At 34.7% G+C, this 26,611-nt stretch overlaps 2 protein-coding genes across 3 annotated transcripts; one reads left to right on the forward strand and one right to left on the reverse strand.

Annotated features, from left to right (window-relative positions):
* Positions 1 to 2,651: 2,651 nt before the first annotated feature.
* Positions 2,652 to 3,697, forward strand: LOC133318365 (uncharacterized). Its single transcript, XM_061520351.1, has one exon. The coding sequence runs from the start codon at positions 2,675 to 2,677 to the stop codon at positions 3,695 to 3,697; it is 1,023 nt and encodes a 340-aa protein (XP_061376335.1). The 5' UTR covers positions 2,652 to 2,674.
* A 6,860-nt stretch (positions 3,698 to 10,557) lies between these two features.
* LOC133318335 (uncharacterized) lies at positions 10,558 to 24,998 on the reverse strand. 2 transcript variants are annotated; one of them, XM_061520323.1, is made up of 7 exons: positions 24,605 to 24,998; positions 21,620 to 23,119; positions 19,326 to 20,430; positions 18,957 to 19,232; positions 18,020 to 18,871; positions 15,817 to 16,255; positions 10,558 to 11,336 (listed from the first exon to the last, which is right to left on the reverse strand). In XM_061520323.1, exons 1-6 carry the CDS (start codon positions 24,979 to 24,981, stop codon positions 15,848 to 15,850), a joined length of 4,518 nt encoding a protein of 1,505 aa, XP_061376307.1. In that variant the 5' UTR covers positions 24,982 to 24,998; the 3' UTR covers positions 10,558 to 11,336; positions 15,817 to 15,847. The 2 variants fall into 2 exon arrangements, with proteins under 2 accessions (XP_061376307.1, XP_061376306.1); XM_061520322.1 differs by having other exon boundaries at positions 10,558 to 11,346.
* Between the last annotated feature and the right edge of the window lie 1,613 nt (positions 24,999 to 26,611).

Here is a 26,611-nt window from a genome sequence, read left to right on the forward strand (position 1 = left end):
ACATATACTCAAGTATTTGGGGTGGATCGATACTCGAGTATTCATCGTTATACTTAGGTAGAAGGGTACATACTCGGGTAAATAATTCAAGAAATAATAAACACCTTCAAGTAGGATTATATATTGTCCTGCACTCGAGTATAATTTTTGGTCAACGGTTTAACAAGGACAAATGTTATTATGTTTAAGGAAAAGATCAAATATTTTAAAAAATTTATAAACGGAGGCAAAATGATAATTTTTAATTAATGAAAAGGGAAAATGGCTCAAATACCCTTTTAATTCTATCATCTAATTCAAGTGTTCAAGTGTACTATATTCAGTACAATACGTGACAATGTGCTTTTGCACTACGTCAAAAATTACAACTTAATTTCTCATAAACAACCAGTGACGATGAACAAAAGTCTAATTTTCTCTTATAAGGGTGGAAATATTGGATTGTTCAACAAAATTGTATTCCTCTACCTCAACCCCCCACCCCATCAATAGTAGAAGATGAAAACCATTTCCCAAATACAATTACTTAAGTGCAAAGTGTGTGTGTGTGTGTATAAACACAAATGCGGAAAGAAAATTGGAATAGACAGAACGGTAACCTATTGTTATGATATGAACAAAGAAAGAAGCAAAAGCATTTGTATTGTCTTTCTCCTACATTTTTATTTTCTTCTTTTGTCAGCGCCTTCTCTTTAATTTCAACGGTAATTTTCTTAAAACTTGAAAAACCACATTATCTAAAACCATGCTTAATATCAACAAAGAGACAAGCAAAAGCATTTCCTTTGTCTTTCTCTAACATCTTTATTTTCTCCTCTTTACATGATACTTCTCTTTTATTTCAACGGTCATTTTCTTTAAATTTGAATGAACACAGTAAGTATCTAAAAAGGAGAAGTAAGAGATCAACTTCTCTTGTTTGATTGAACAGATTTGGTTGGACTTGTAAAATGGACGCATTTTAATCATTAATTCATTTATGATTTATGGTTATCTCCATTAGATTTATATTTTTTTAGTTTAAAGATACATAAATAATTTTATCAATTTCATTTTCTTTCTTTCCCTAACCAAACAAGGAAAAAAAAAATTCTTCTCTTTTGATTGCTTCTCTTCACTTTTTCGCATCTTCTAGATCCACTTCCACTCTTTTTCCTCATTTAACCTAACATCAATTGATTATATCCTGTTTAATAAAATAATAATAATTCTCCTTGTTTCCTTCTGGAATACTATTTTCTATCTTGACCAAAACAATTTAAACCTATCCAATTGCTGAAGTAATAACATGTATGTGTTCACGCCATATCCAAATTTATCCTTCACCAGAATAAGAAAAGAAAATTGCTTAGAATTCTCCTTTGCCTCCCCTTCTATTCCCAAATAAAAAAATGAGTAAATTTCATCAATCATAAATTTTGTAACATTATCATAACAAATTGTATTGAAACATCATCAATATTTTAATACTTATTATGATAGTCAGATTTGTTTTAAATGCTTGATATTATATAATTGAAAGCTACCGTATAACAATGTACACTACAAAATCAAAATTAGGAGAAGCAATGGCACATCAACTAGCAGACCCTTTAACAATTAGTTTATGAAAACCAATAAATAATTTTGGAATGGCAATCAGGTACATGTTGCAAATATTTTCCAATTTTTTTATTTTCTCAAAGAAGAAAAATTTAAGCAAGATTGTAAATAATTAATTTAACCCAAAAATTTAAGATTTATTTGAGATTATATTAATGATTTTATATTTTTTGATATTTTCTCTCACATAAAGAGTTTTTTGGACTTGAAGCGTGAATATTATATAGATTCATTGTATCCTCATTCAATCTTCTCCGGTCACCTTGTCCTCGGAGTACAGCCCGAAGGCTACCCCTCATCGGAGTACGTCCTCCCGCCCCCAAAAATAGAGTTTTTTGAACTTGAAGCGTGAATATTATATAGATTCATTGTATCCCCATTCAACCTCCTCAGGTCACCTTGTCATCGGAGTACAGCCCGAAGGCTACCCCTCATCGGAGTACGTCCTCTGGCCCTCAAAAATTTTTAAAAAATTTACTTGAGACAGAATTTAAACCCACGACCCAAGCAAATCATTGGAAGCTCAACTGCCAATTAAGCTAATTGGGGGTTATACAGATTCATTTTTTGTTTATCTTATACTTACTTAAATTAAAAAATATAGATAATGAAAATCAAACTCGTGCTTCAATTCTTAATAGGGAAATAGTTTTCTCATTTTACATGAGAAAATTTTCTCATGCTACATTCACAATACATGAATGGGTCCCATCTTGACTTTTTTATCTTATCACCTTTTTGTGGACCCCACTCATGTATTGTGTGTGTAACATGAGAAAATTTTCTCAATGAGAAAATCAATTCCCTTCTTAATCTCATATAAACAACCATTTGAATCTAAAGCTCTTACATAACCATTTCAATGTATTACAAACAACAAAACTCTAATAAAAGGTGGGTTCAAGCCACCAAAACCTTTAACTATAGTCAAATCTTCCCCCAACTACCTCCTCTTTCCTCTGTCTCTGTCTCACTTTTTTCTGTATATATAATAAGGTCATAGCCACAAAGTACAATTGGAATTGGTAACTACAATCAGACACAACCACTTATTGATAAAACAAAAAAAAACATGGAGATGGAAGTGGTGATGGCAGTGCCTCCACCTCCTCCTCCTCTTCCTTCAATGGACTTCAACTTCGATAGCAACTGTTCCTCTCCTTACATCACAGCACCTTCAAGCCCACAACCCTTTGGGAACTTCTTCTTCAGTGCTCCTACAAGTCCCACACGTGGTGTTTCCTCTTTCTTCCACAACCATATCAACAACAACAACGACGACTTGCATACCCGCCACTCCTCTGCTTCTGAACCTAACAACAACAATGATGTCAATGAAGATTTCGAATTCAATTTCAGTGGCCACCTCGAAAGACCTTCTCTCTCTGCTGATGAGCTCTTCCATGGTGGAAAGATTCGGCCTTTGAAGCTCCCTCCAACCACAAACAAAACATCATCTACTAAAAGAGAGAAGAGACTCATTCACAATGAACAATTTAGAGAAACAACACGTAAAAGGGTAGAAGAAGGTGCACCCTCAACAACAACAACATCACCATCTTCAATATCTTCTGGTCGCAAAGGAAGTAGAAGAAGATCTTTGTCACCTTCGAGGGTATCTGACAGCGACAGAAACAGAAGTAGTGTGTGTGATTCCGATGATGTTTCACAAAAGGGTAATAATAATAATAATAATAAAGGTTTTTCTTCAAGCACTTTCTCGTTCCTGTCATCGATTTCGTTCACAAAAGGGTATCGAAAATGGAAGCTAAAAGATTTTCTACTGTTCCGGAGTGCCTCAGAGGGAAGAGCCACCGACAAAGATCCTTTGAGGAAGTACATGGTACTGTCCAAAACAACAGCGCACGAGGATGTCAGAAACTCCAGTTTCCGGTCCACGGAGAGTTCCGGTTCAGTGTCAAGACGGAGAGGACCGGTTTCGGCTCATGAATTGCATTACACACTGAACCGGGCTGCTTCTGAGGAGTTGAAGAAAAAGACCTTGTTGCCTTACAAACAGGGCTTGTTGGGGTGTTTGGGGTTCAATACTGGCATGCATCATAGTAGAAGAATTGGGTCTATGGAACGTTCATAATCCAGATAACTCATCTGGATCTTCTTCAATATATATTTTTCTTTTTATATTTTCATTTTGTTGTTATTATTATTATTATTATTTTATTTTTTTTGGTTTGTTATGTTATTGATTTCATTCATGTTGTCTCAATATCATCCACAAGGAGACTAAAAATTGGATGATTGGTATAGATGATAAGGAGTATAGGTCCTTTAATAAGAGATTTTGAGTTCGAACCTTAAAAATAAAAAAATAAAAAAATAAAAAATTTAGAAGAGTTGCCCACAAAAGGATTTAATAGTGCTCGACAAAGATTAATCTTTGGTTACGATTATAAAATACGTTGAGTTTACTAAAAAAAATAGATGAATATCTTTCTTACAGATAGATTCAGTACACTTGGTTATGTTTAGATTTTGCATTTTCTCTGTGGTACATTGTATTTGGTAGTTTAGTTTTTTTGTCGGGACTAGGGAAAATTTGTTTTGTAGTGTAAAATATATTCAACTTCAGCCAAATCGTGTGATTGTCAGATACATTAATCAAGTTGTGATAGTTTAGCACGTTTTGCAAAACAATATTGCTTATATATTATACTCTTTGCGTGTATTTATTAGTTTTCATGACCCCCCCCCCCCCTGTATTTATGAACTTGCTTTGGTGGGAAAAAAAAGGTTACTTTTCGAACTATGTACCTAATTAAATACCTAATTGAGGAGAGTATTGTGCATTTTGTAATCGTTATGTTCTGTTTTCTAGTAGGATTTATTTTCTACTCTGAACTAGGGTTGGCAAAACAGACCAACCCGGCTCGACCCGGCCCAACTCGTAAAAAACAAGTCGGGTTAGGATTGACCCGAAAAAATAAACGAGCCAGAAAATCCAACCCAATCCGACTCGAGTCGGGTTAGGGTTGGCTCGATAATCAGCTTGCGGGTTAGCTCAGAAAAAAGCTCGTGAATTGGCTCAAAAAAAGCTCGTGGGTTGGCTTGAAATGATGTCAGTGGGTTGACTCGGGAGTTGGTTAGTTCGAATTATTGACCCGCAGGTTGGCTCAAAAAAATTGATTTTGTGGAACTAGTCTTATTTGTTCTCCAACATTGCACAAAATTATCAACACTACCAAAAAATACCACAAACAGAAACCGAATATAACATTTTTATATATTTCATAATATACCAAGGCTAAAAATAAGAGTATCCTGTAATTTTATATATTTCATAATATACCAAGGCTAAAAGTTGTTACTGCAGCAGAAACGAATATAACATTTTTTTCGGCCATTTTCGCATATAAAACGGAAACATGTTTCTCACGACTAGGGCAAAAAATAAGCAAATTCTACCATTAACTTCCAAAAAAAGATATAATGTTATTAAACGCCAAGCTTCCAATTGAAAAGATAACATTAATTAGTTCAAGCAAACGAACTCCACAACAACAAAAACCAAAAATGCACATACAAGAAGAAACAATTACAATCATCAAAATGAAACCAGCCCCAAAAGAAAGCTCAACGAACTGGCCTTCAAAACGGTACCAAGTCAGAGAAGCAGCAACATCACAAGTCGAAGAAGAAATTGGAGGAAACCGACTGCAACGGAGGAGGTGGTGGTGGAAATCGCTATGAAACGGTAACCGACAGTAACCGACGAGACCGTGGTGGTTATCGAGAAGTATGCCAGAGACAATCGAAACCCTGTCAAGAGCAGGGATGCTGCAATTTCACCTGTCCCTCTCAAGGCAATCGAAACCCTCGACTCCCTATCAAGGCTTGTGGACTGGAGTGAAATGGGTTCAGTTGGGCAAAGGAGCGACTAAGAACTGACGATGAAATGCTAAAGGGGGCAGATTAGCTCATTAGGGTTGGACAAAAAAAAAACGAGAAAGAAAGGGAACGATGATGCTTAGCGTAGGGCATTTTTGTAATTTTGATATTATTATTTTTAATTAAAAAAAAAACAACCCGCGAGCTGGCCCATTTAACCCACGAGCTGGCTCGTTTAAGTTAGGGTTGGATCGGGTCGGGTTGGATCGAGTTGGCAGCTCATTTAAGTCAACCCAACCCGACGGGTTGGCTCGTTTTTGCCAACCCTACTCCGAACAACCTGTTACCGTGCATAACATGTGTTTCCATATGGTATGTTCAATATTAGATGCTTTTTATGTATTCATGGCTTGGTGAACGGTATAATCATTTGTCTAAGTTAAAAATTGTTCTCGACGGCTCAATTGACTAGCCTAATAACCCTGGTCCAGTACCAAGAGGCTCATACTGCCCCTGATATACCAACTCTATCATATCTTGTGCCATATGAGCACTATTGTATTGCCATCGAGTGCTACCTATCAAGATTTCCTAACATAGGACACCAAAATGTCTCACATGAAGGGTGTTTCCCATCCTTCCTTCCCTGCACAGCTGTAGCCGTATCACTAACAGCGGCTATAAGATGCCTTGTTCAGCAAGGCATAACTATGTTATCAAAAATTAGTGTAAAAACATAAAAACTTACGTTTTTACGTTTTTACTAGAGTGGTCCGTGTTAAAACTCAAGTAAAAACGGTCCTTGATAAAACTGGTAGAAACGCCGCGTAAAAATGTAAAAACGGTAAAAATTTTACGTTTTTACCGTTTTGACCGTTTTTACTTAAAACTAAAAGTTTAATAAAAAAAGATTTACAAAAAATATTAAAAAAAAAACCTAATTTTCATTTTCCCCAAATCATATTCATAGTATCTTAATATCTTTTTGTTTGGATATATGTTTTTTATAATTATGTCTTACAAAGCTGCAATTCTATTATAAGTTATAGCATCGTTTTGTGTTTTTGGATCATTGTGTGCATTGAAAGAAGTGAAATTATATCCTGATGAGCGACGATCCAAAATTTGCAGAGTGTATAAAACAATTAGAGCAGATTGATTATCCATTACTTGTTAATTATCACTGTTTATAATTTTGATAGTTGGTTATAAAAAATAATTTTTCTTTTTAAATAAATAAGTGGCTCAACACACATGTTCATTATGTGATATTTTTTTTACTTGTATATATATAATTTTGTATCTTGACCTTAAGCGGTAGAAAGTAAAAACTTTACGTTTCGTGTCGTTTCTACGTTTTACATTTCTACCACATCTTTCTATTTTTACGTAGAAACTCGAGTGGGCATAACTACAATAGCAATCCCTGTAACAATTGACTTTGCTTCCACTCCCACTTGAAGAGAGCTCAACCTATTTATAAATACCCCCTCTTCCATCACTATGAACACACATAATATCACTACTTTCATGAGCTATTACTCTGCCAACTCGAAGAGCTATTGTAGCCATTAACAACCTCTCATGTTGTTCAGTGCATCTGGGACTCCCCTACATAGCCTTATTCCATACCATTATTGTCAAGTGTCAACGGCACCCCTATAGCGATTATTACACCCGTGGTTACATTCGTGGCTTTTTCATCTAGCTAACAATTCAAAAACTATTAATGGAGAATGCCACATAGCATGCTTCGCCACAAGAATCAAGAAAGAACTTAAATTTATGTGCACAAATATAAGCATGACCTTAGAAAAGAAGAAGCTTTTACTCTATAGCATTAGGATGTTTAGTAACGATTGAAAAGTTGTTGTACAAAGCAAATTTTGTCGTTGTGTTGGACCCCCAGTCATTTTATTAATTTCAATTTAAACAAAGTGTTAGACTACATGTCTAAATTATGTGATTATTATATCATCGGTAAATACTGTAATGGCGAGAACTTAGGAACGTACAATTAGGATAAAATATGCTACACAAAGTTGCACTTAGTTTCACCTTATTTTTCTACATATTTATACTTTAATTTTAGGGTAATATTTCTCTCAAGTTACATAAGAGAGATATTTTTCTACACTCACATAGTCACATTGATAATTGAGCTACTATTTTATTTTTTTCTTTCTCTTGGTGGACCCCACAATTATATGTGAGTGTAGAAAAATATTACTCTTAATTCTATCACTTTTATAATTGAAAATCTCCATAGCATACCCGTTTCCCTTCTTCCTCTTCCCTCCCCGCACAAGCTATAAGGAAACTAGAAAAATAAGAGAAATTAGAATATTTTTATTTTTCCCATCATTTTTATCACAAATTGAAATTAAAAAAAAAAACATATTATAATGGTCGCTCTAATTTTATGATAAATATGAGTTGCCCCGCCACTTTTGTTCCATTGGACCACTAACCACATGACCCCGCACTTTCATCAAGAACGGCAAAGTTGAAATTTCTTGAGTAGCATAGAGTTATTTGATATTTTAATTTTGTATAAGAAGATTGTCATATTTAATTACTATTTTAGATTAGTTGAATATATGGAATATATTTTTAATAAAACATCTTAAATATAGATAAATACAATGTTACAAATTTATTCTTCTTCTTTTTTGGGTACATGAAATTTATTCATTTTTATGACATAACATTTTGTTACATATTATTACTTTATTTAATAATTTTTTTGTCAATACTTTCACTTTATGTTTTTAACGATATTATTAATTGTGTCTAACAAAATTTACTCAGCCTTGTGGAGATTTTTTATTTTTTTAGTTTTTTGGTGAATGGAGAATCTTTTTACTAATCCAACAATATTGAAAAGATAAAATTAACTTACAACATGAACAAAACACCTAGTATATGTGAACAGAAAAAAAAAACTACTTAATAAATTGTAATTGATAAATTTTGAATTTGAAATACTTAATTAATAATGACATTGTAGTTGTGGTCGAGTGCAGAATTCTTTAATTACATAATAGTCTAATATCGTATTGCACACGTGTTAAGTCTTGCTTGTGATTTTAATAACTAATTCAGGCTTTAACTAACTACATAATAGGTACTGCAAAATTAATAGCACACTGCATTAGCAATTCGATCATGACACATTTATTCATCTAAAAACATGGGACAGTGTCACTTCATGGCTTTTTTATCTTTTTGTTCTTAATTAAATAAAAAATAATCATTTTAACCCTGTCCCAAAACTATATACACATCTATCCCTATTTAATCGATTATATGATATATATATATATATATATATATATATATAATCGATTAAGCATCAAAAATTTATTTTAATCGATTAAATAATCGATTAATTGCAACTTTTTCTTACTCTGTTTTGCATTCTCGACTTCTCTTCGAAACAGAGCATGGCTTCTCTTGCATTCTCCTTTTTCTTCATCCTCGTCTCGCACTGTGCTTCATCAACCTCAGGTAAATATATCTTTCATTCTTTCTCTCTCTTAAAAACTCAATATCTTTTTATTCTGAATTAATGGTTCTGTTGATTCATTTACATGGCTTTTCTGATGGTCTTTTGCAAAAAAAGGTGAACCGAAAATATTGTATATTAAGTGGTCGTTTGGTTAAGCTTTTTTCAAAAGTAACTTTTATCACTTCCTTATTTTAAAAGTACTTTTTTATAAAAGTTAAAGCTATTTATATTTTTATAAAAATATTTAATTTTTGAAAAAAATATTTGACTTTTGACTTCTGCTTTTCTGAGAAGTTAAAATTTCTAACTTCTGAAAAAAGTAGGTTTTTGACTTTTTTGTGACTTCTCCTTTTTTTAAAAGCAGACATCCAAATTAGGGTTGGCAAAACGGGCCAACCCGGCTTGACCCGGCCCAACCCGCATTCAGCCCGAAAAAAATGGGTCGGGTCGGGTTGGCTCGAAAAAAAAACGAGCCAGAAAATCCAACCCGGCTCGACCCGAGCCGGGTTAGGGTTGGCTCGCGGGTTGGCTCGATAATCAGCTCGCGGGTTGGCTCGTAAAAAAGCTCACGGGTTGGCTCAAAAAAAGCTCGCGAGTTAGCTAGAAATGATGTTAGTGGGTTGGCTCGCGGGTTGGTTAGCTCAAAATATTGGCTAGCGGGTTGGCTCAAAAAATTTAATTTTTGTGGTTTGTTTTCCTGTATAAAATTATTGTATTTTGCAGTCCAACTACAAGTAGAGTAATTTACAAAATCCAAAAACATTAAATAAAACACAAACCACTCCACGAATCACAAGAGTCATTTATCATGATTTTTTGAATTACTCTAACTCACGATAACCATAAAACGTATGTAAAGCCAAAAAATAAAAAATAAAAGAAGTCCATCAGTGGAGAATCCATCAGTAAAGTCCATTGTATTAAAAAAAAAAAAGAGTAACCCGCGAGCTGGCTCGTTCAACCCGCGAGCTGGCTCGTTTGAGCTCGGGTTGGCTCGGGTCAGGCTAAATCGAGCTGGCAGCTCATTTTTGCCAACCCAACCCGGCTCGTTTTGTGCGGGTTGGCTCATTTTTGCCATCCCTAATCCAAATGAACTAAAAACGAAAAGTGTTTTTTTTCTTGAAAAAAAGCAGCTTTTGAAGAAAAAAAAAAGCTCATCCAAACGAGCCCTAAGTGTGTGTCAGCAAGCAAGAATTGCTATGCCAAGAATATTCTTGAATGGAGGAAAAATTGGATGTTCATTCAACATTTCAGAAGTATTAATGATGCCATAATACAACAAAACACAATCAAAACCAATATTTAGATAATAAAATGGTTATGGATGTTATTATAAACATTGTATGTCTAATGATAAAGATGAGCTTCGGCGTCGTAACTCGGCCTTGAAGATGTACTGCCGGTGGATATGTGAAATGAATACTTGAGTGAAGAGGAAGATGTACTTTGGTGCGATAAGCAACAGGAAGAGAATGAATGTTCAACACTTAATCGATTAAGTAATCGATTAAAATAAATTTTTGAAACTTAATCGATTAAATATACATGTAATCGATTAAACAATGATAGATTTGTATATAGTTTCGGAACGGGGGCAAAGTGATTATTTTTTATTTAATTAAGGATAAAATGGTCAAATAGCCGTCACTTCATACAACTAAAGTTTAGACTCGTATATAAATGGGCCCAATTTTCTACTCAGATCATGGGCAGAGGCGGATCCAGTTAGTGGAGAAAGGGGCAAGTGACCACCCTTAAATATGATGTAAAAATATAAAAATATTTTTTTCTTAAAATTCAAGTTTTTTCAATTTAATTTTGGGGTAAGATATTATAACAACCAATTAAGGTTACTATCAATGTTAATACCAATCAATTTCACCATTAGATCGATTATGCTGATCCAATGATTATATTTATTTTCATCTTTGTATGGTTATGATTCCCCATATTTAATGTAAAAACATTAAATATAGGAAATCATAACCATACAAAGGTGAAAATAAATATAAAATATTAAGAAATCATAACCATACAAAGGTGAAAATAAATATAAAGTATTAAATATGAGGAATCATAACCATAGAAAGATGAAATTAAATATAACCGTTGGATCAGCATAATTGATCTAACGGTGAAATTAATTGGTAATAACACTGGTTGTTACAATATCCTACACCTTTAATTTCCCTCTTTCTAATTTATTTTCCTGTGAGTTTTTTTTTCTCCTCCACCTTCATTATCAAACCTAATCTAGATCTAGATCTAAATCAGACCCAGGCAGCTGGCAGCTACTCGTAAATCGCGTTCAAGATCAGATCTTATTGAGTGTCCACCCTCATTATTTTTCTGGATCCGCCGCGGGATACTCCAAAACCTGAATTACCCTGAAAGGATAGTTAAAAAAGAAACCAGTGTCTATCCCGTGCATGTAAATATAATCATGTCCTTTTAATTTTTTTAAAAACCAAAAATATTACATGGGAAAACAAGCTGTTTGGACGACCCGCCAAGCCATGCAAGAGAAGCTATCTTTACGCCTACTTTGTCAATTGTAGAGGAGACTCGTATTATTATTTATGGAGGTTTGTACTATAGAAAATACATATTAATGTAGGAGCAGCAGATAGCATGATGCATTACTATACCCATGGGAAAATTTGTCTCCTTGAGTGTATTTAATGATGATCATTAATGGATTACAGTGATAAATTTTCATGATGCCGGTATTAATTAGGTAGCTATGTAATGTATATGAATGCTCATTGTCTTCGCAGGGTCATCATTGCAATAGTACTAATATAAATGCTATAGGCTATTGATTCTATTCATGAAATGTTAATACACCTATCAAATATCTATTAATGTATGGGTTTTATGTTTATCAAGTAACATAACACAACTTCACTTTCCTACACATACATTAAAGAGGTGGGATCCACATGTTTTTCTTTCTCTTTCATCATTTCACTTTCTCTCTTCCTTTTATTGTGTGTGTTGGAAACAAAACTTAAATTATATAAGATAACATTAATAAAACCCTTAATGTATATAAAATTCATAGTAAAATCTTCGCAGTTCGACAGATATCTATAAATAATTTTAATAAATAGTACCCAAATTGTGTTGAAAAATGATTATCAGAATGGGTAAAAGGAAGCCATCATCTAATCCATGATCATAATTCATTTGACTCAATCATTCAGTCTCAAGATAAAGAATGATGTACTACAACTTCTTACCTTCGTGGCTAGTGAAGTTGTAGAGACAAAAATCAGCCTTTCCACTAAGAGAGTTAACTTTTCAGTTATCATTAAATTGTATTGCTTTTTTAGCTTGAATTACACGCCTTTGACTGGCTTCTTCTTTAATTGTATCAGTGTAGGTAATTGAGTCTGGCGTGGGTAGCATAAGAAACAAAGCTACCAAAAAAAAAAAAAAGGAAACAGCTCTCAAAAGTAAGATTATCTTTTAAAATCAGCAATTAAAAGTATATTCACTTTTAAGTTTTAGTAAGTTAAGATCAAGATTCATTTTAAATTAAATGAATGGTGGATATATATTTACCAACTTACTTTAAAAACAAACTTCGTTTAAAGAGTTCTTGTCCAATATCCAACCCAGATGCAGATTCTATAATCAGTATCACTATAGACATATGAAACAAAAAAGGAAAACAAAAGCAACCCTTTGAAACCAAAAAACACCGACCAAACTATTTTTGTAGCAATTGAATCTATTCTCATGTTATTATAATGAATCTATATGAGATAGGTTAATTTACTTACTGTACCACTCACCAACATTGTTAGATTAGAATATCAAGAGGAGAGAAAAATGATAAAGGTTAGTTGAGATTCTGATCCAATGGTGTTGGAGAGTGGCAAGCAAGATAAGCATGAAAAAAAGGTAGGTAATATATATATATATATATATATATATATATATATATATATATATATATATATAGTAGGATCCTTTGGTATCGGTATCAAACAAAAAATTTAACACCTCATCTGAAGGCTATTAAATCAAGGCTGATTAACAGTGTCATATGCTTACAAATCAAAATCGTTAGATCAAGATAAGATCATCGACTCTTAGATAAGGTGTCAAACTTTTTGTTTGACATTGGTATCAAATGATCATCTATATATATATATATATATGTGTGTGTAACAATCTTAAGGCTTAATGAGTTTTGACTTTAGGAAGAGTTTAGAATATATGAAAAATATCTCTAATATCATGATTGTATCTTAACTAGCATTTGATGCATATTGAGGAATTGCAAAAACAGAACTGTACACCTCAACTGGTTGAGTTTACGACAATTTTTTTATTTAATAAACAATGTATAGGACTAAAAATTGTGATATCAAAGGTTGGCAAAACGGGTCAATCCGGCCTAACCCGCATGCAACTCGAACAAAACCAATCGGGTTAGGGTTGGCTAGAAAAAAAAAATGAGCCAGAAAACTCAACCCAACCCAACCGGAGTCAAGTTAGTGTTGGCTCACGGGTTGACTCAAAAATATAGCTCGTGGGTTGGCTTGAAAAAATAGCTTGCAAGTTGGCTCGCGGGTTGGCTCGTTTTCGGCCTATTTAAATGAACTTGTAGTACTAATGCACGAACTATGTGGCTTCCATCAGTTTAAACAAAGGGTTACAAAATGATAAATAAAAGCAAAATATTCTAGTTTCGAATTTTCTTCACAACAAATTTCACCAACAGCAAGAAACAATCAGAACCACTTGCTACCAAGTGGGTAAGATATTTGAACCAAACAGAGCCAGCACAGCCTAACAATATAAAAATGGGAGGGATGTGAGAAGATTATGGACTTAGGTTTAAAGAAGGAAGAAAGATGGTGACATCATGTGTGGGTTTTGTCCATTTTTGTATATTATATTTTGTATTTTTTTATAATAAAAAAAAAAAAAAACTCAACCCGCGAGCTGGCCCGTTTGACCCGCGGGTTGGCTCGTTTTTTCTCGAGCTACCTCGGGTCAGGTTAGCTCGGGTTGGCAGTTCATTTTTGCCAACCCAACCCGACTCGTTTTTCGCGGGTTACGAGCCAACCCGACGGATTGGATCATTTTTGCCAACCCTAGTGATATCCATGGACAAAATAAAGTAAAATTTATTATAGGGTTTTATTAATATTATGTTACATAACTTAAGTTTTGTTTCCAACACACACAACAAAAGGGAGAGAAAAAGTGGAATGATGAAAGAAAAAGAAAAACATGTGGACCCCACCTCTTTACTGTGTGTGTAGGAAAGTGAAGTTGTGTTATGTTACATGATAAACATAAAACCCTTTATTATAATACCCTTTGTGTTATGCATTTGAAATAATAAAGGAGCAAGGGTTATTGGACTATTTCTATTTTTTCTATGAATAAAATATTGTAACTTGAACCAAATAATGGTAGCTTAGTATCTTAGTTAGTAGCAAGGGAGCTGAGTAAGTGAAAAGAAAAGAGTCTCGATTCGATTTCCACATAACACCTTTAAGAGGGGTTTAAATATCTTCATCCTTGACTTGTCCCGCACTCTAGATTAGTCTCATAACCAGCTCAAAGAGTTGAAGCTTGTGAGCATACTGAGGGAAGCCAACTCGCCTCAAAAAGATAATTAGGGTTGGATTAATTCCAAAAATAAAAATAAAAATTGTAACTTGGTTCAATGGATAATAAGAATTTAGAGATTAAGACGATGTTTAAATACTGTTTCTAAAAAAAAAAATTGGTTTTCAAAACAAAAAAACAAAAAATCTATTAGATAAGACATGTTTTGCAAAAAAAAAAATTAAAAAATTATAACTGTTTTTTTATTTTTAGAATCAAATTTAAAAAAGAGTAAACACCTTTTTTGGTCCCTGGCAATATCTACGAAAATTTTTTTAGTCCCTGGCAATAAAATAGGACCAAATTGGTCCCTGACAGTATGCAAAAAAGGCCACGTTAGTGACGGAGGAGTTGACATAAGGACTAATTTTTTTATTGCCAGGGACTAAAAAAAATTTGGTCCTTTTTTATTGCCAGGGACTAAAAAAAATTTCGTAGATATTGCCAGAGACCAAAAAGGGTGTTTACTCTTTAAAAAATATGTCTGAATTATTTTTATTTTGTGTTTTAACTTTTAATTTTTAAAACAAAAAAAAAAACACAAAAATATCTGTTTCCATAACTATTTTTAAGAATAAAAAAAGCTACACCACAGCGAAACAGACCTTATATTGTCGATTGAGTTGCTTTTTGTCTATTGTACTATTTGAACAATCAAAATGTTACAATTTTTTCTAGTCCCTAATTTCTTTAACAAACCAAAGGGACCCTTATAATATTTTTAGAGTATTTTATATGATATTTTAGGATTATTTTTCTTATTTCTTTATATTTAGTGTATTTAATTAATATTTGGAGTCTAAAATTAATATAAATAAGGTTTAATGCTTTGTAGCTTCTGTCACGTCATAATACATCAAATCAATACTAATTTCATATTATTCGGTCTCTATTCTCCCTTTTGTTCCCTCTCTACCTAAATCCATTTCAACAAATTTCATTTCACATGTCCATTTCTTTTTTGGCATCCAAACCGGTTTAATCCGGTAGTGTCACACCTATATTAGGGCAGCTTTCCCAAAACCCCATTTTCTATTTTTTAGGTCTAGATAATTTCTTTCCTCCATCTAAAAATTGGACATGAACCAGATGTTAAACAAAATAGTAATAATTTTGCAAAATTTATCACATCTAACAACATATGTATGTGCAGAAAATTGTAGAAATGGAACCTGGAAGATTTCATGGTTAACTAAGATACATGTGTGTCAAAGAATTGTTACCTGGTTAATTCACAAGATTTCGCAGCATCTCTTAGATTTGATCCTTGTTGGTTGATTCATCATATATTAGATGGGCTATTGTCTTCTTCACAGTAAATCGATGTCCAAAAACTATAACAACCTCCACTTCATCCCCGGGTTCAAGATTTGAAACCAATCCTTGCCAATCTTCATGTTTGAAGGAAGTTGTTGTGTCTCGCTTGTAGGGCTGAATGGTATTCTTTGTGTAATTTATTATCAAGATACTAAGAAGATCACATTCAGAAGCCATGTTGTCAAGGGAAGATGAATAAATGATGCGTAGAGTCACCCCTTTCAACTTGCAACCAGTATTAGGCACTTTAAACAATACTGAGGATCCTTCTCCTTTGAAGGTTAGCCAATTAGGATATATGCCACCAGGAAAAGAACAGTCACCAGATCCATCATTAGTCCATTCCTGTACATTGAACATTAGAAACGGGGTATGCATTTAAGTATCTATTGGGGTTCCATTTGCAAGGTATGGGACTTGGAGTCCCACATTGGTTGTATGGACAACTAATGTGGGGTTTATAAGGCCTTGGGCACTCCCACACTTTAAGTTAGCTTTTGGGGTGGTGCATCCCAAGGTCTCATCAGTATCCATCCAGTAATAGTGCAAATATAGGGAACCCCAAAATTTCAAAGAAATTCATATGAAGACAGATAAACATGAATTTTTCAAGATCATTACAATGCACTAGATGCCAACCATTAGGCAAGTGAAACTCAAATGAAAAGTTAAAAAGACATGGGAGGACTAAATTGCAAAATCAATTTTATTTAAAATATATAAAATCCCTAACAGGAAGAAGTGAGACGGTAGATAAAAAAAAGTAGATGATGGAGCCCATAAAAGTGAGGATCATAAAAATCACGAAAGAACGATATTTACTAGCATATAAAATATAGTGTATCCTCTTTCACATTCATATTTCAAAACATTAATTAGTTTATTTAGTATATGATATGAAACTTGGGAGAACCTCACCGCAAAAGCTAGCTCCTAAGGTAGGAGAGCCCAAAGTCCATATAAACCACACACCAGAACCTTATGTTTCCGTTGTGGGTCTCCAAGTCTCGTACCTTGCAATAGGATCTTAACTTCCCACCACACTCCACAGCCTTCGCCACCCGGCCTGGCTTTGCACTATTCTTTTTACTAACCCTAAGCGAACACTACAATGTCAACGTCACCAGTCACACCACTCGATTGCAACTGGGAGACATAATACCAATTAATACGAATCTTGGGAGAATCTCACCCCAAAAGCTAGATCGTAAAGTAGGAGAGCTCAAAATCCATATAAACCCCACACTAAAAGTCTAGAACCTTATGTTTCCGTTGTGGGACTCCAAGTTCCATATCTTGCAATAGAATCTTAATATCATTGATACATTTGTGAGTGCTTATGAAAGAGGGGATGTAGGGGATCACTGCTCTTAATTGTATATGCTGACTCAACAAAGGTTAGTTAGGAGGGAATCTGTTGGTTAGAGTCACACATGTGGAGCATCTGACGAAGGCTGGTATCAAATAGCAAGAAAGACATCATTTTGGGGGATCTGGAAATTTGGGCCTGGACTTGGGCATTTGGGAGAGAGGCCAGAAGCTCTCTAATACTTTTGAGTGGCCATTACTTAGGTGTCATCTCTTCTTTCTTTAATTTTCTTTCTGTCTCTCTACATGTAATCTAGTCACTGCAACATGACTTGTATGCATTTCTGTTATTCCTATTTTTATTGTAGTGTCTTCAATCGTCTATTGGTGTTAAGCATATTTCATTATAGTAATTCATTTTAGTATTTCTTTTCCATTATCTTGTGAATTAGTACTGAGTTGTAACAGTATACATTGAAATTGGAGAGGTGTCCTTCCTTGAAAATAGTGATAGCGATTATGTTTTATGGGAATAATGGGAGTTAATGTATGATTAGAAAGATTACAGTCATAGGAAATAGTTTAATTTTTTTTTTTTTATTCTTGTAAATATAAAATGTATTTATTATTTTATGCATATAAATATCAAGGATACTGAATCCTCTCACTCAAGCAATTCACAAAACTTCTATCTAATTTCTATAAGTCTATTTTTGAAGTTTCTGAAGTCTTCCAATATAGGGAAATGATTTGTATTGACAGTAATAGTTTGATTACTAAGAGACCAAGAGAGAAAGGAACCTGTGAAATGCTCTCTATAAGAGTATCAGTGGCTTTGCTGCACTCTCCAGCTTGAATGACAAGAGAACTGTTGAAATTTTCAGACCCTGAAATGCTAATGGAATTCTGAAAATCAATTGATGTGGGAGTTTCTGTATATGCTATCTGTGAAATACTCTCGGTAAGAGTATCAGTGGCTTTGCTGCGCTCTCCAGCTTGAATGACAAGAGAACTTGTGAAATTTTCTGACCCTGACATGTGAATGGAGTTCTCAAAGTCAATTAATTTGGGAGTATCTGTATATGTTATCTGAGATGTACTTGGTCTTGATTCTGATTCTGCATAATTTTTGGCAGATAAACCAAGTGAAAGACTTCGAAGTGAAGATGAAATGCTCCCAAAAACTTGATACATAGGATTTCTTGTTGGCGACATAAAAGACAAAATTAGTCGAGGAAATACATCACGTGATAATCCTTCATAGCCACACAGAGACACATATTTGATGCTTTTTGATCTCACTAGAGAAATGGGAACTTGTGTGATAGCAGTGTTATCAGCCACTAGATTTGTCAAGGATTCCATTTGCATGATGTCCTCTTCCAATTTGTCAACTTTTGAACAGCCAGAAAGAACAAGAGATTTCAGAGATTTCAGCTTGTAGATACTTCTTGGGAGGCGGTTGAGGGATTTACAGTCCTTCAAATTTACCAGAATGAGATATTTGAGATCTCCAATTGTCCGGTGAACCGTCAACAATTGTGGACAATCTTTGAGCACTAGCTTTTCAAGATTTGGTAGTTTTGAAAAGTCCGGGGTTCGTGTCAAGTATTTGGAATGACTCAGATTGAGGATTTTCAGCCTATCCAGCAACTGAAAAAAAAAAATTAAAAATAAAAAATGAATTGGATGTCAACTTTTATGTTTATCAAGGAAAAAAATCATTTTAATTAATCACCTGCGGCTCCTTCCAGACTAGATGTAGATTGCTGTACTTTAAGTCAATAGCAACTATCTTTTTCTGATAAAAGTTCACAGGAATGTGTCTAAAAGGAAATCCACGCCAACAGAGCCAGCGCAAGTCTTTTGATAAATATTCATAATCCCCAGTAAGTTTAACATGACCAAGTTGAAGCAATCTGAGTCTCTTCATCTTCTTAAATGCTTTAGTATCAAAACTAACATCATTGGTTTTTGGTAAACTGAAAGACAGTCCCTTGACAGCTATTGTTGCCTGTAAAATCAAAAGCAAGATAAAATGAAAAAGAATATCTTGTTGATCTAATGCATGTGAGCAATATGATAAAGGTTATGAGAAAGTTCTTACAGTGTTGTTTGTCATCACATCTACCACATCATCATGGAACCATAATCTGCTACGCTTCTCAGGCTTCTCTGGTGAGGTCTCACGAATGATCTCTCCTCCCATGACTTTCAGCAGATCATGCATTTCAAGCTTGTTATTCTTATCAACTTTTACAAGGCTTCGCTCTATAAGGACAGTCATCCCAATTTCTGCATGAAGACCACAACCATCTAAAATCTGAGTAACATAGTTTCTGTCCTTACCTATAAAGAAACAACATATATCAAGGAATATATCTTTCTCCATATCATCGCTTAAACCATCAAAACTTAATTTTAATTTCTTCTGTATTTGATCATTGGGAATAATTTGAAGTTTTGACAACGCCCATTCCCACTCAGCAATTGCCCTTTCAAACAAGTAAGAGCCAAGAACTTCAAGGGCTAGTGGTAGTCTTCCAGAGTAAGCAACAATCCTTCTCGAGAGTTCAATGAAATCTGCTATTGGAGCAGCTTGCTTAAATGCATGCCAACTGAAAAGCTCAAGAGACTCACTATCTTCCATTTCTTTCATTCTGTATATATTGTCCACTTGAAGAACATTCAGTAAATGTTCATCTCTAGTTGTGATGATTAACCTACTCCCTTGACCAAACCATTCACGATTTCCACACAAAGCATTTAGCTGGTCCAAATTATTTATATCATCAAGTACAACAAGCGCACGTTTTTGGCAAAGGCTTTCCTTTATTATAGTTTTCCCCAATTCAATGTTATGTAATTTCATCCTTCTCGTTTTCAAGATACCTGAAAGAAGTTGTTCTTGCAAACAAACTTGGCCATTATCTTGGTCCCAAACTTCCCTTATATTTGCAAGGAAACTTTTACCTTCAAAATTTTGATTGATTTCATTGTAAATGGCTTTGGCAATGGTTGTTTTTCCAATTCCTCCCATGCCCAAGATGCCTACTATGAGAACCTCATTTAATTTACCACTTAACAATTGAATCATATCCTGCACACGAGATTCCACTCCCACTGGGTGATCAGCGACAAATAAGTATGTGCCATCATCTAGCTTTGTGGTAACAGTTTTAAGAATATCACCAATCAAATTGATTTCAGTTCTGGCAAAAACAATAAATTAAAAATCAGATAAATTAATCATCTACTAAATAATTCTTACTATATTAAAAGCACAATCTATCAAAAGGGGGGAGTGATTTGGAGTGGATCATTCATATCAAAAATGAGATATATAAACTCCACATTAGTTGCACATACAACCAATGTGAGACTATATATCTCAACACGCCCCCTCACACGAGAGTCGAACTGCGGAAAGGGCTACCTGATAGGTGGGTGAAGCCGCCCAAAGGGGGAAAAGGCTACCATCGGGTCAGAGTGAAAGCCGTCGTGGACGTCGGCCTTAAACGGGGTGGCAATGTTAGGAGTCCCACATTGATTGTGTAGGCAACTAGTGTGGGATTTATAAGCTTTAGGCACTCCCACCCCTTGAGCTAGCTTTTGGGGTGGTGTATCTCAAGGTTCTTTACATGGTATCAGAGCCTCGCCGCCCCCCACTTTCTCTTGTGGCATTTCTTAGCACAGGTAGGCTGGGCCTGTTGCATTGTCCACTCTTCAAGCCCAATGGGCTCTCGTGTGAGGAGGCGTGTTGAGATATATAATCTCACATTGGTTGTATGTGCAACTAATGTGGAGTTTATAAGGTCTTAGGCACTCTCACCCTTTGAGCTAGCTTTTGGGGTGATGTATCTCAAGGTTCTTTACAAAAACAGAAATAAGCACATGTTTGGGAAAAATATTTTCTTTTTTCTTTTTCAAAAGCTTTTGACTAAAATCTTTTTTAATCCCAAAATAAGCTAATCCAAACATGCACTAAATACTTCGAATTGAATTGACCAATTTCGGTAGATATTTCCAAGTAAATTTTGGCTACTGTCTGTAGTTTGAAACAAAGTTTATTTTCTTTTGGTTACTTGATCCCTAACATGATGACCTAACTGTCCAGAATATAAGTGGATAATCAAAGACAAGATGCATCAGATGTAAACTTGAATAATTCAGTAGCCTTCAACTGCGTACCCTCTCATAAATGACTATTGACCTAAGCTGCTGTCAACTTTACCATTCTTTTCTACTCCCATAGTGAAAACTATAATCATTCACATTCCATTGTTTACTTCATGCATCAAATCAAAGAAAGGAACTCGACTGTTTTAGGCATGGTAGATGGCATACAAGTAAATGGTAAGTATCTGCAAAAGAAAAAAAGAAAAAAAACACTTAGATTACCTGTAATTATTTAAATTCCATCCAGACAAGTTTGCAGCTTCACGGAGTGCTCTTTTCCAACTAATAATCATATCTTTGGTAGCTGAGCTTCTCTGCACAAGTCCTTCAAATGCTTTTCCAAAAGTTCCGATTTGGTTACGCACTTCCGACGGTTCCACACCATAGAATACAGGTAGAACTTCTTGACCAACAGTTCTATGACACTCCATGATTTTCTCCAGTTCTTGAAGGCACCATCTTGAATTAGCATAGTTTATTGAGAAAATGATTATTGAAATTCTAGAACCTTCAATTGCTTGCAACAACGAGGATGAGATATCTTCTCCCCTTTCAAGTTTGTCATCCATGTAAACATCAACACCAGCATTTTGAAAAGCATCACAGAGATGAGAAGTAAAAGACCTTCGAGTGTCTTGTCCTCTGAAACTCAAGAATACATTGTGGATGCATTTGGATTTTGGCTTAAAATGATTCATTTCTCTTCCCATCTTTTGCAACATATCATGCATTTCAAGCTTGTTATTCTTATCAACCTTTAGAAGGCTCCGGTCAATCAGTTTACTTATCCCGGTTTCTGCAGGAAGTCCACAGCCATTTAATAATTGTGTAATACTGTGTCTGTCCTTTCCAATATAGAAACAAGCTATTTCAAGGAATGTTTTTTTCTCATAATCATCTAGAAATTCATAGCTCATTTTTAGCATCTTGGACACTGCATAACTTTCATTTCTTTCAAGTAGCCTCAATACACCTTTCCACTCTGATGTTGTTCTGTCAAGTAACAACGAGCCCAAAACTTCCAGAGCCAGTGGCAGTCCTCCACAATGAGTAATTGCTTTTCTTGAGAGTTTAATGAAACCATCGCTAGGACTAAAATGCTTAAACGCATGCCAGCTAAAAAGCTCGAGTGATTGACTTGTGTCCATTTCCTTCATTTCATATGTAAAATCGAATTCAAGGAAAGGATATGAATACTTTTGTCTAGTTGTAATCAATATTACACTCCCAGGACCAAACCATTCACGACTTCCACATAACGATATCAGTTGGTCCACTTCACCCGCATCATCAAATACTAGAAGTGCTCGTTTATGAGAAAGTATTTTTTCCATTTCAACGCTATATATTTTCATGTCTTCTGTATTAACCATGTCTGAAAGAAGATGTTTTAGTAGATAATCTTTGCCGTTGTCCCGCATCCATAAATCATTAATATTTGCAAGGAAACTGGAAACCTCAAAACTGTCATACATTCTGTTGTAAATGACTTTGGCAAGAGCTGTTTTACCAATTCCTCCCTTTCCCCATATTCCTACAAAGTGAACTCCTTCACTACTGTAACTCAACAAGTCAAACACATTTTTCGCATGCAAATCAATCCCAACTGGATGGCGCGGGCGGGACAAATATTTACCACCTAGTATCATATGAACTGCGTCAACAATAATCCCAGCTACCTTGTTTTTTTCACCAAAAGCATCAATGTCCAAAACAGTATCACTGCGGGAACAAAAATTAGGCATCAGAGAAAAGAAACATCTATATAATATATATGCATTTACAAATGATATACATGTAATTTATAGTATCATCTACTAAAAAGATGGATCTGGCATTGATAAGAACCTTAGAATGCATCACCCCAAAAGCTAGCTCAAAAGGTGGGAGTGTCAAAGTCCTTATAAACCCCACATTACTTGCTCATACAACTAGTGTGGGACTTCAAGTCTCGTACCTTGCAAATGGGATCGTAACATTCTACCACGCTCTGCAGCCCCGGCGCCGCGGGCTGGCTTTGCTCTAGTCTTTTACTAGCCCCAGGCGGTCCCATTTGCAAGGTATGAGACTTGAAGTCCTACACTAGTTGTATGGGCAACTAATGTAGGGTTTATAAGCTATGAAGCACTGACACTTCAAAATCCTAACGTGTCCGACACTTCCCGACACTCCCCGATACCCTGACACTCTTCGAGACTCCAACACGCATTGCATAGACTCAAAAAAAGATTCAAACGTTGCGTTGCATTGCGTTTTTAGTTCCAACTATTAGATTCGTTAGATTACGATTACCATTTTATTGAGTTTAATATAAATATTTAGAATATCTTATGTTTTTTTGTAAAATTGATTGATATTATAAGTTTAGCTTATTTTTTTGTTAAATTATTGAATATTAAATATAATATATACTACATAAATTTAAAATGTTATTTAATATCAAAACGTGTCCTAACATGTCGAAATCTAACATTTTTTAGAATTAACATGTCGGAGTGTCGTGTCGTATCCCATGTCCTGTGTCGGTGTCGGTGCAACATAGTTTATAAGGCCTTAAGCACTCTCACCCTTTAAGCTAGCTTTTGGGGTGGTGCATCCCAAGGTTCTTATCAAATGGTATCAGAGCCTTCCACTATATCTCCCGGTTGCAATCGAGCGGAGCAAGTGGTGACGCCGGCATTGCAGTGTTCGTCCAGAGCTAGTAAAAGACTAGCGAAAAGCCAACCCATATGGGCGCCGAGGCTGCGGAGGGTGGTGGAATGTTACGATCCCATTTGCAAGGTATGAGATTTGAAGTTCCACATTGGTTGTATGGACAACTAATGTAGGGTTTATAAGGCCTCGAGCACTCCTACCCTTTGAGCTAACTTTTGGGATGACGTATCCCAAAGTTCTTATCAGGCATGAACTAACAACAATAAAACAATTTGGAAGGAAATAACATTGGCTACTATTCATAGCTGCAGGAATAAAATGATTGAAAGACATACTGTCTAGAGGCAATTAATTTTGGAGTGTTATGACAACCAAGAAGACAATTTTAAGTTAAACCGAAGGTCTCCGCCAATTGGACCTACAGTTTAGTTCTTATAAAATTAATATTCTCTTAATTACTTAAAAACAGAAAGTATTAAATAAAAATCGGAACTCAAAAAGCATTTTTTTTTCCATAGAAAACACAAGCTATTATCAATGTATATATATTACCTGTAAGACGGCACAAAGCAACCGGGAAAGAAAGCAGCCTCAGCCAGGGCTCTCCTCCAACTCAACTGAGTTTTTTCCTGCACTGATGTTCTCTTTATCATTTGTTCAAACACATGTCCAAACTTACCGCTTTGCTTGCGTACTTCCCACATTTTCACGCCATAGAACACTGGCAAAACCACCTGACCCTTGGCTCTGTGACACTCCATGATTTTTTCTAGCTCCCGTAGACACCACCTAGAGCCAGCGTATGATTCAGAAAAAACAATGATAGAACTCCTAGAAACTTCGATTGATTGTAGTTGTGAGAGCAGCGATATTTCCTGTTCATTTTGAACCATATCCATATGGTCAAAGCAAGTTTGGATTCCAGTCATTCCTAATTTTGCATTGAGAGTAACAATGAAAGACTTGACATCATCATCTTCCACTGGGAAGCTTAAGAAAACTTGGTATATCCATTTGGGATTTGTGGTGTTTGATGATGAGGAAGACATTGATTGCAATCTGCAAGAGACCAAGTGGGGGAAGGAGGAGGACCAAAACAATGGAGTTTAAAACCAGAAACACAAGTCGATGACGTGAATTTGAAGGGTCAGCCCTTCAAATGGAATATAATATTGTGTTACTATTAATAATTCTCACAAATATAAATTTGTAACACTTCTAACTCTTACGTGTAAGAATATCTGCCCCATCTTAGAATATGATATTATATTCTACATAAATATCGAATTGAGAGAAAATTAATCAGATAAAAAAGCATAAAGGTTTTTATATAAAAACGAGTTTGGAGTGCGCGTCATCCCTTTAGTGTTAGCATCCATAATTGACTATTATATTTAGTTATGTTTATTATTATTTAGTTTTTTACAACTTTACACTTTTATTAATAATCGACTTAGTTTAAGAAACACCAAGTAAATAAGTAAATTGTTAAATCATGTATAAGAAAAAAGGAGAAGGATTTGTTTACAAATTTTTTTGAATTTTTTTTACAAATTACACTATGTTCTTCCGGGAGAAGATAGTGAAATCAGTGTTCTCCCGAGAGAACATAGTGTAATTTGTAAGAGTTTGTAAACAAAAAAGTTTGTAAATATAACCTGCCCCAAGAAAAAATATTTTAACCAAGATAGGTGGGCGTGATGGTTCAACATCTCATCCCTTAAGCAAGTAGTTGGGGGTTCAATCCCCAACTCTTGTGAATGGAAAGCATTCTGTGGCCAACCCTTTACTGTTTTGTGCGCTGACCCGGAACAGGGGATTAGTCTCATAACTACCGGCTGTGGGGATACCCTGATGCAAATAAAAAAAAAATTAATAAAGATATATAATTGACATTTTATATGAATAATTCTGAAAAAGATTTATCATTAATGTATTTTATATTAATTGTTTTTTATAGAGACTACAACTCACATATTACATCTCTATCCCTCCATTTAACAGCTATGACTTCTCCAAAAAATATTTTATATTAGTTGTACTTGTACCTACCAAATAGCATGTCACGTTTGACTAATTTAATTTGGCATCGAAGAAACAGATTTTGGGGGGAGTATTGCTTAATATATTTAGTTCACGGTTTGCAAACGCCAAATCATAAACATGGTGGGAGGGTAGCTAGATTTAAAGTCCACATTAATTATTTTACTTTGATTACGGTTTATCATAATTTAGCGAGTATCTTTAGATTAACTTGTTCTGTAATTAAAATAAACAAAACCATTTGAGGAAAAAATAATAATTTTCTCATAACTTTTATCAAAACCAAATGTGTTGTAAAACTTAAAGATACCTTCAATTCCTCCATCTTTTTCCAATGAGAAATGCCTTCACATAGAGTCCCTTTTAACCCTCGAAACTAAACACTATTCCATCTATCCAAATATAGTTTATGAGCAAACTTCTCAGGGTACAAAAAATGCGAGGACAATAAGGGAGCCTTCACTTACCCGTCAGAGACATTTTTATTACCATGAAGACTATATTTAGGAGTTTAGA

The sequence above is a fragment of the Gastrolobium bilobum genome, unplaced genomic scaffold (genome assembly GCF_033153095.1).
Source record: "Gastrolobium bilobum isolate Gb01-03AN ecotype WA unplaced genomic scaffold, APGP_CSIRO_Gbil_v1 utg3828, whole genome shotgun sequence".
NCBI classification, from domain to species: Eukaryota; Viridiplantae; Streptophyta; class Magnoliopsida; order Fabales; family Fabaceae; genus Gastrolobium; species Gastrolobium bilobum.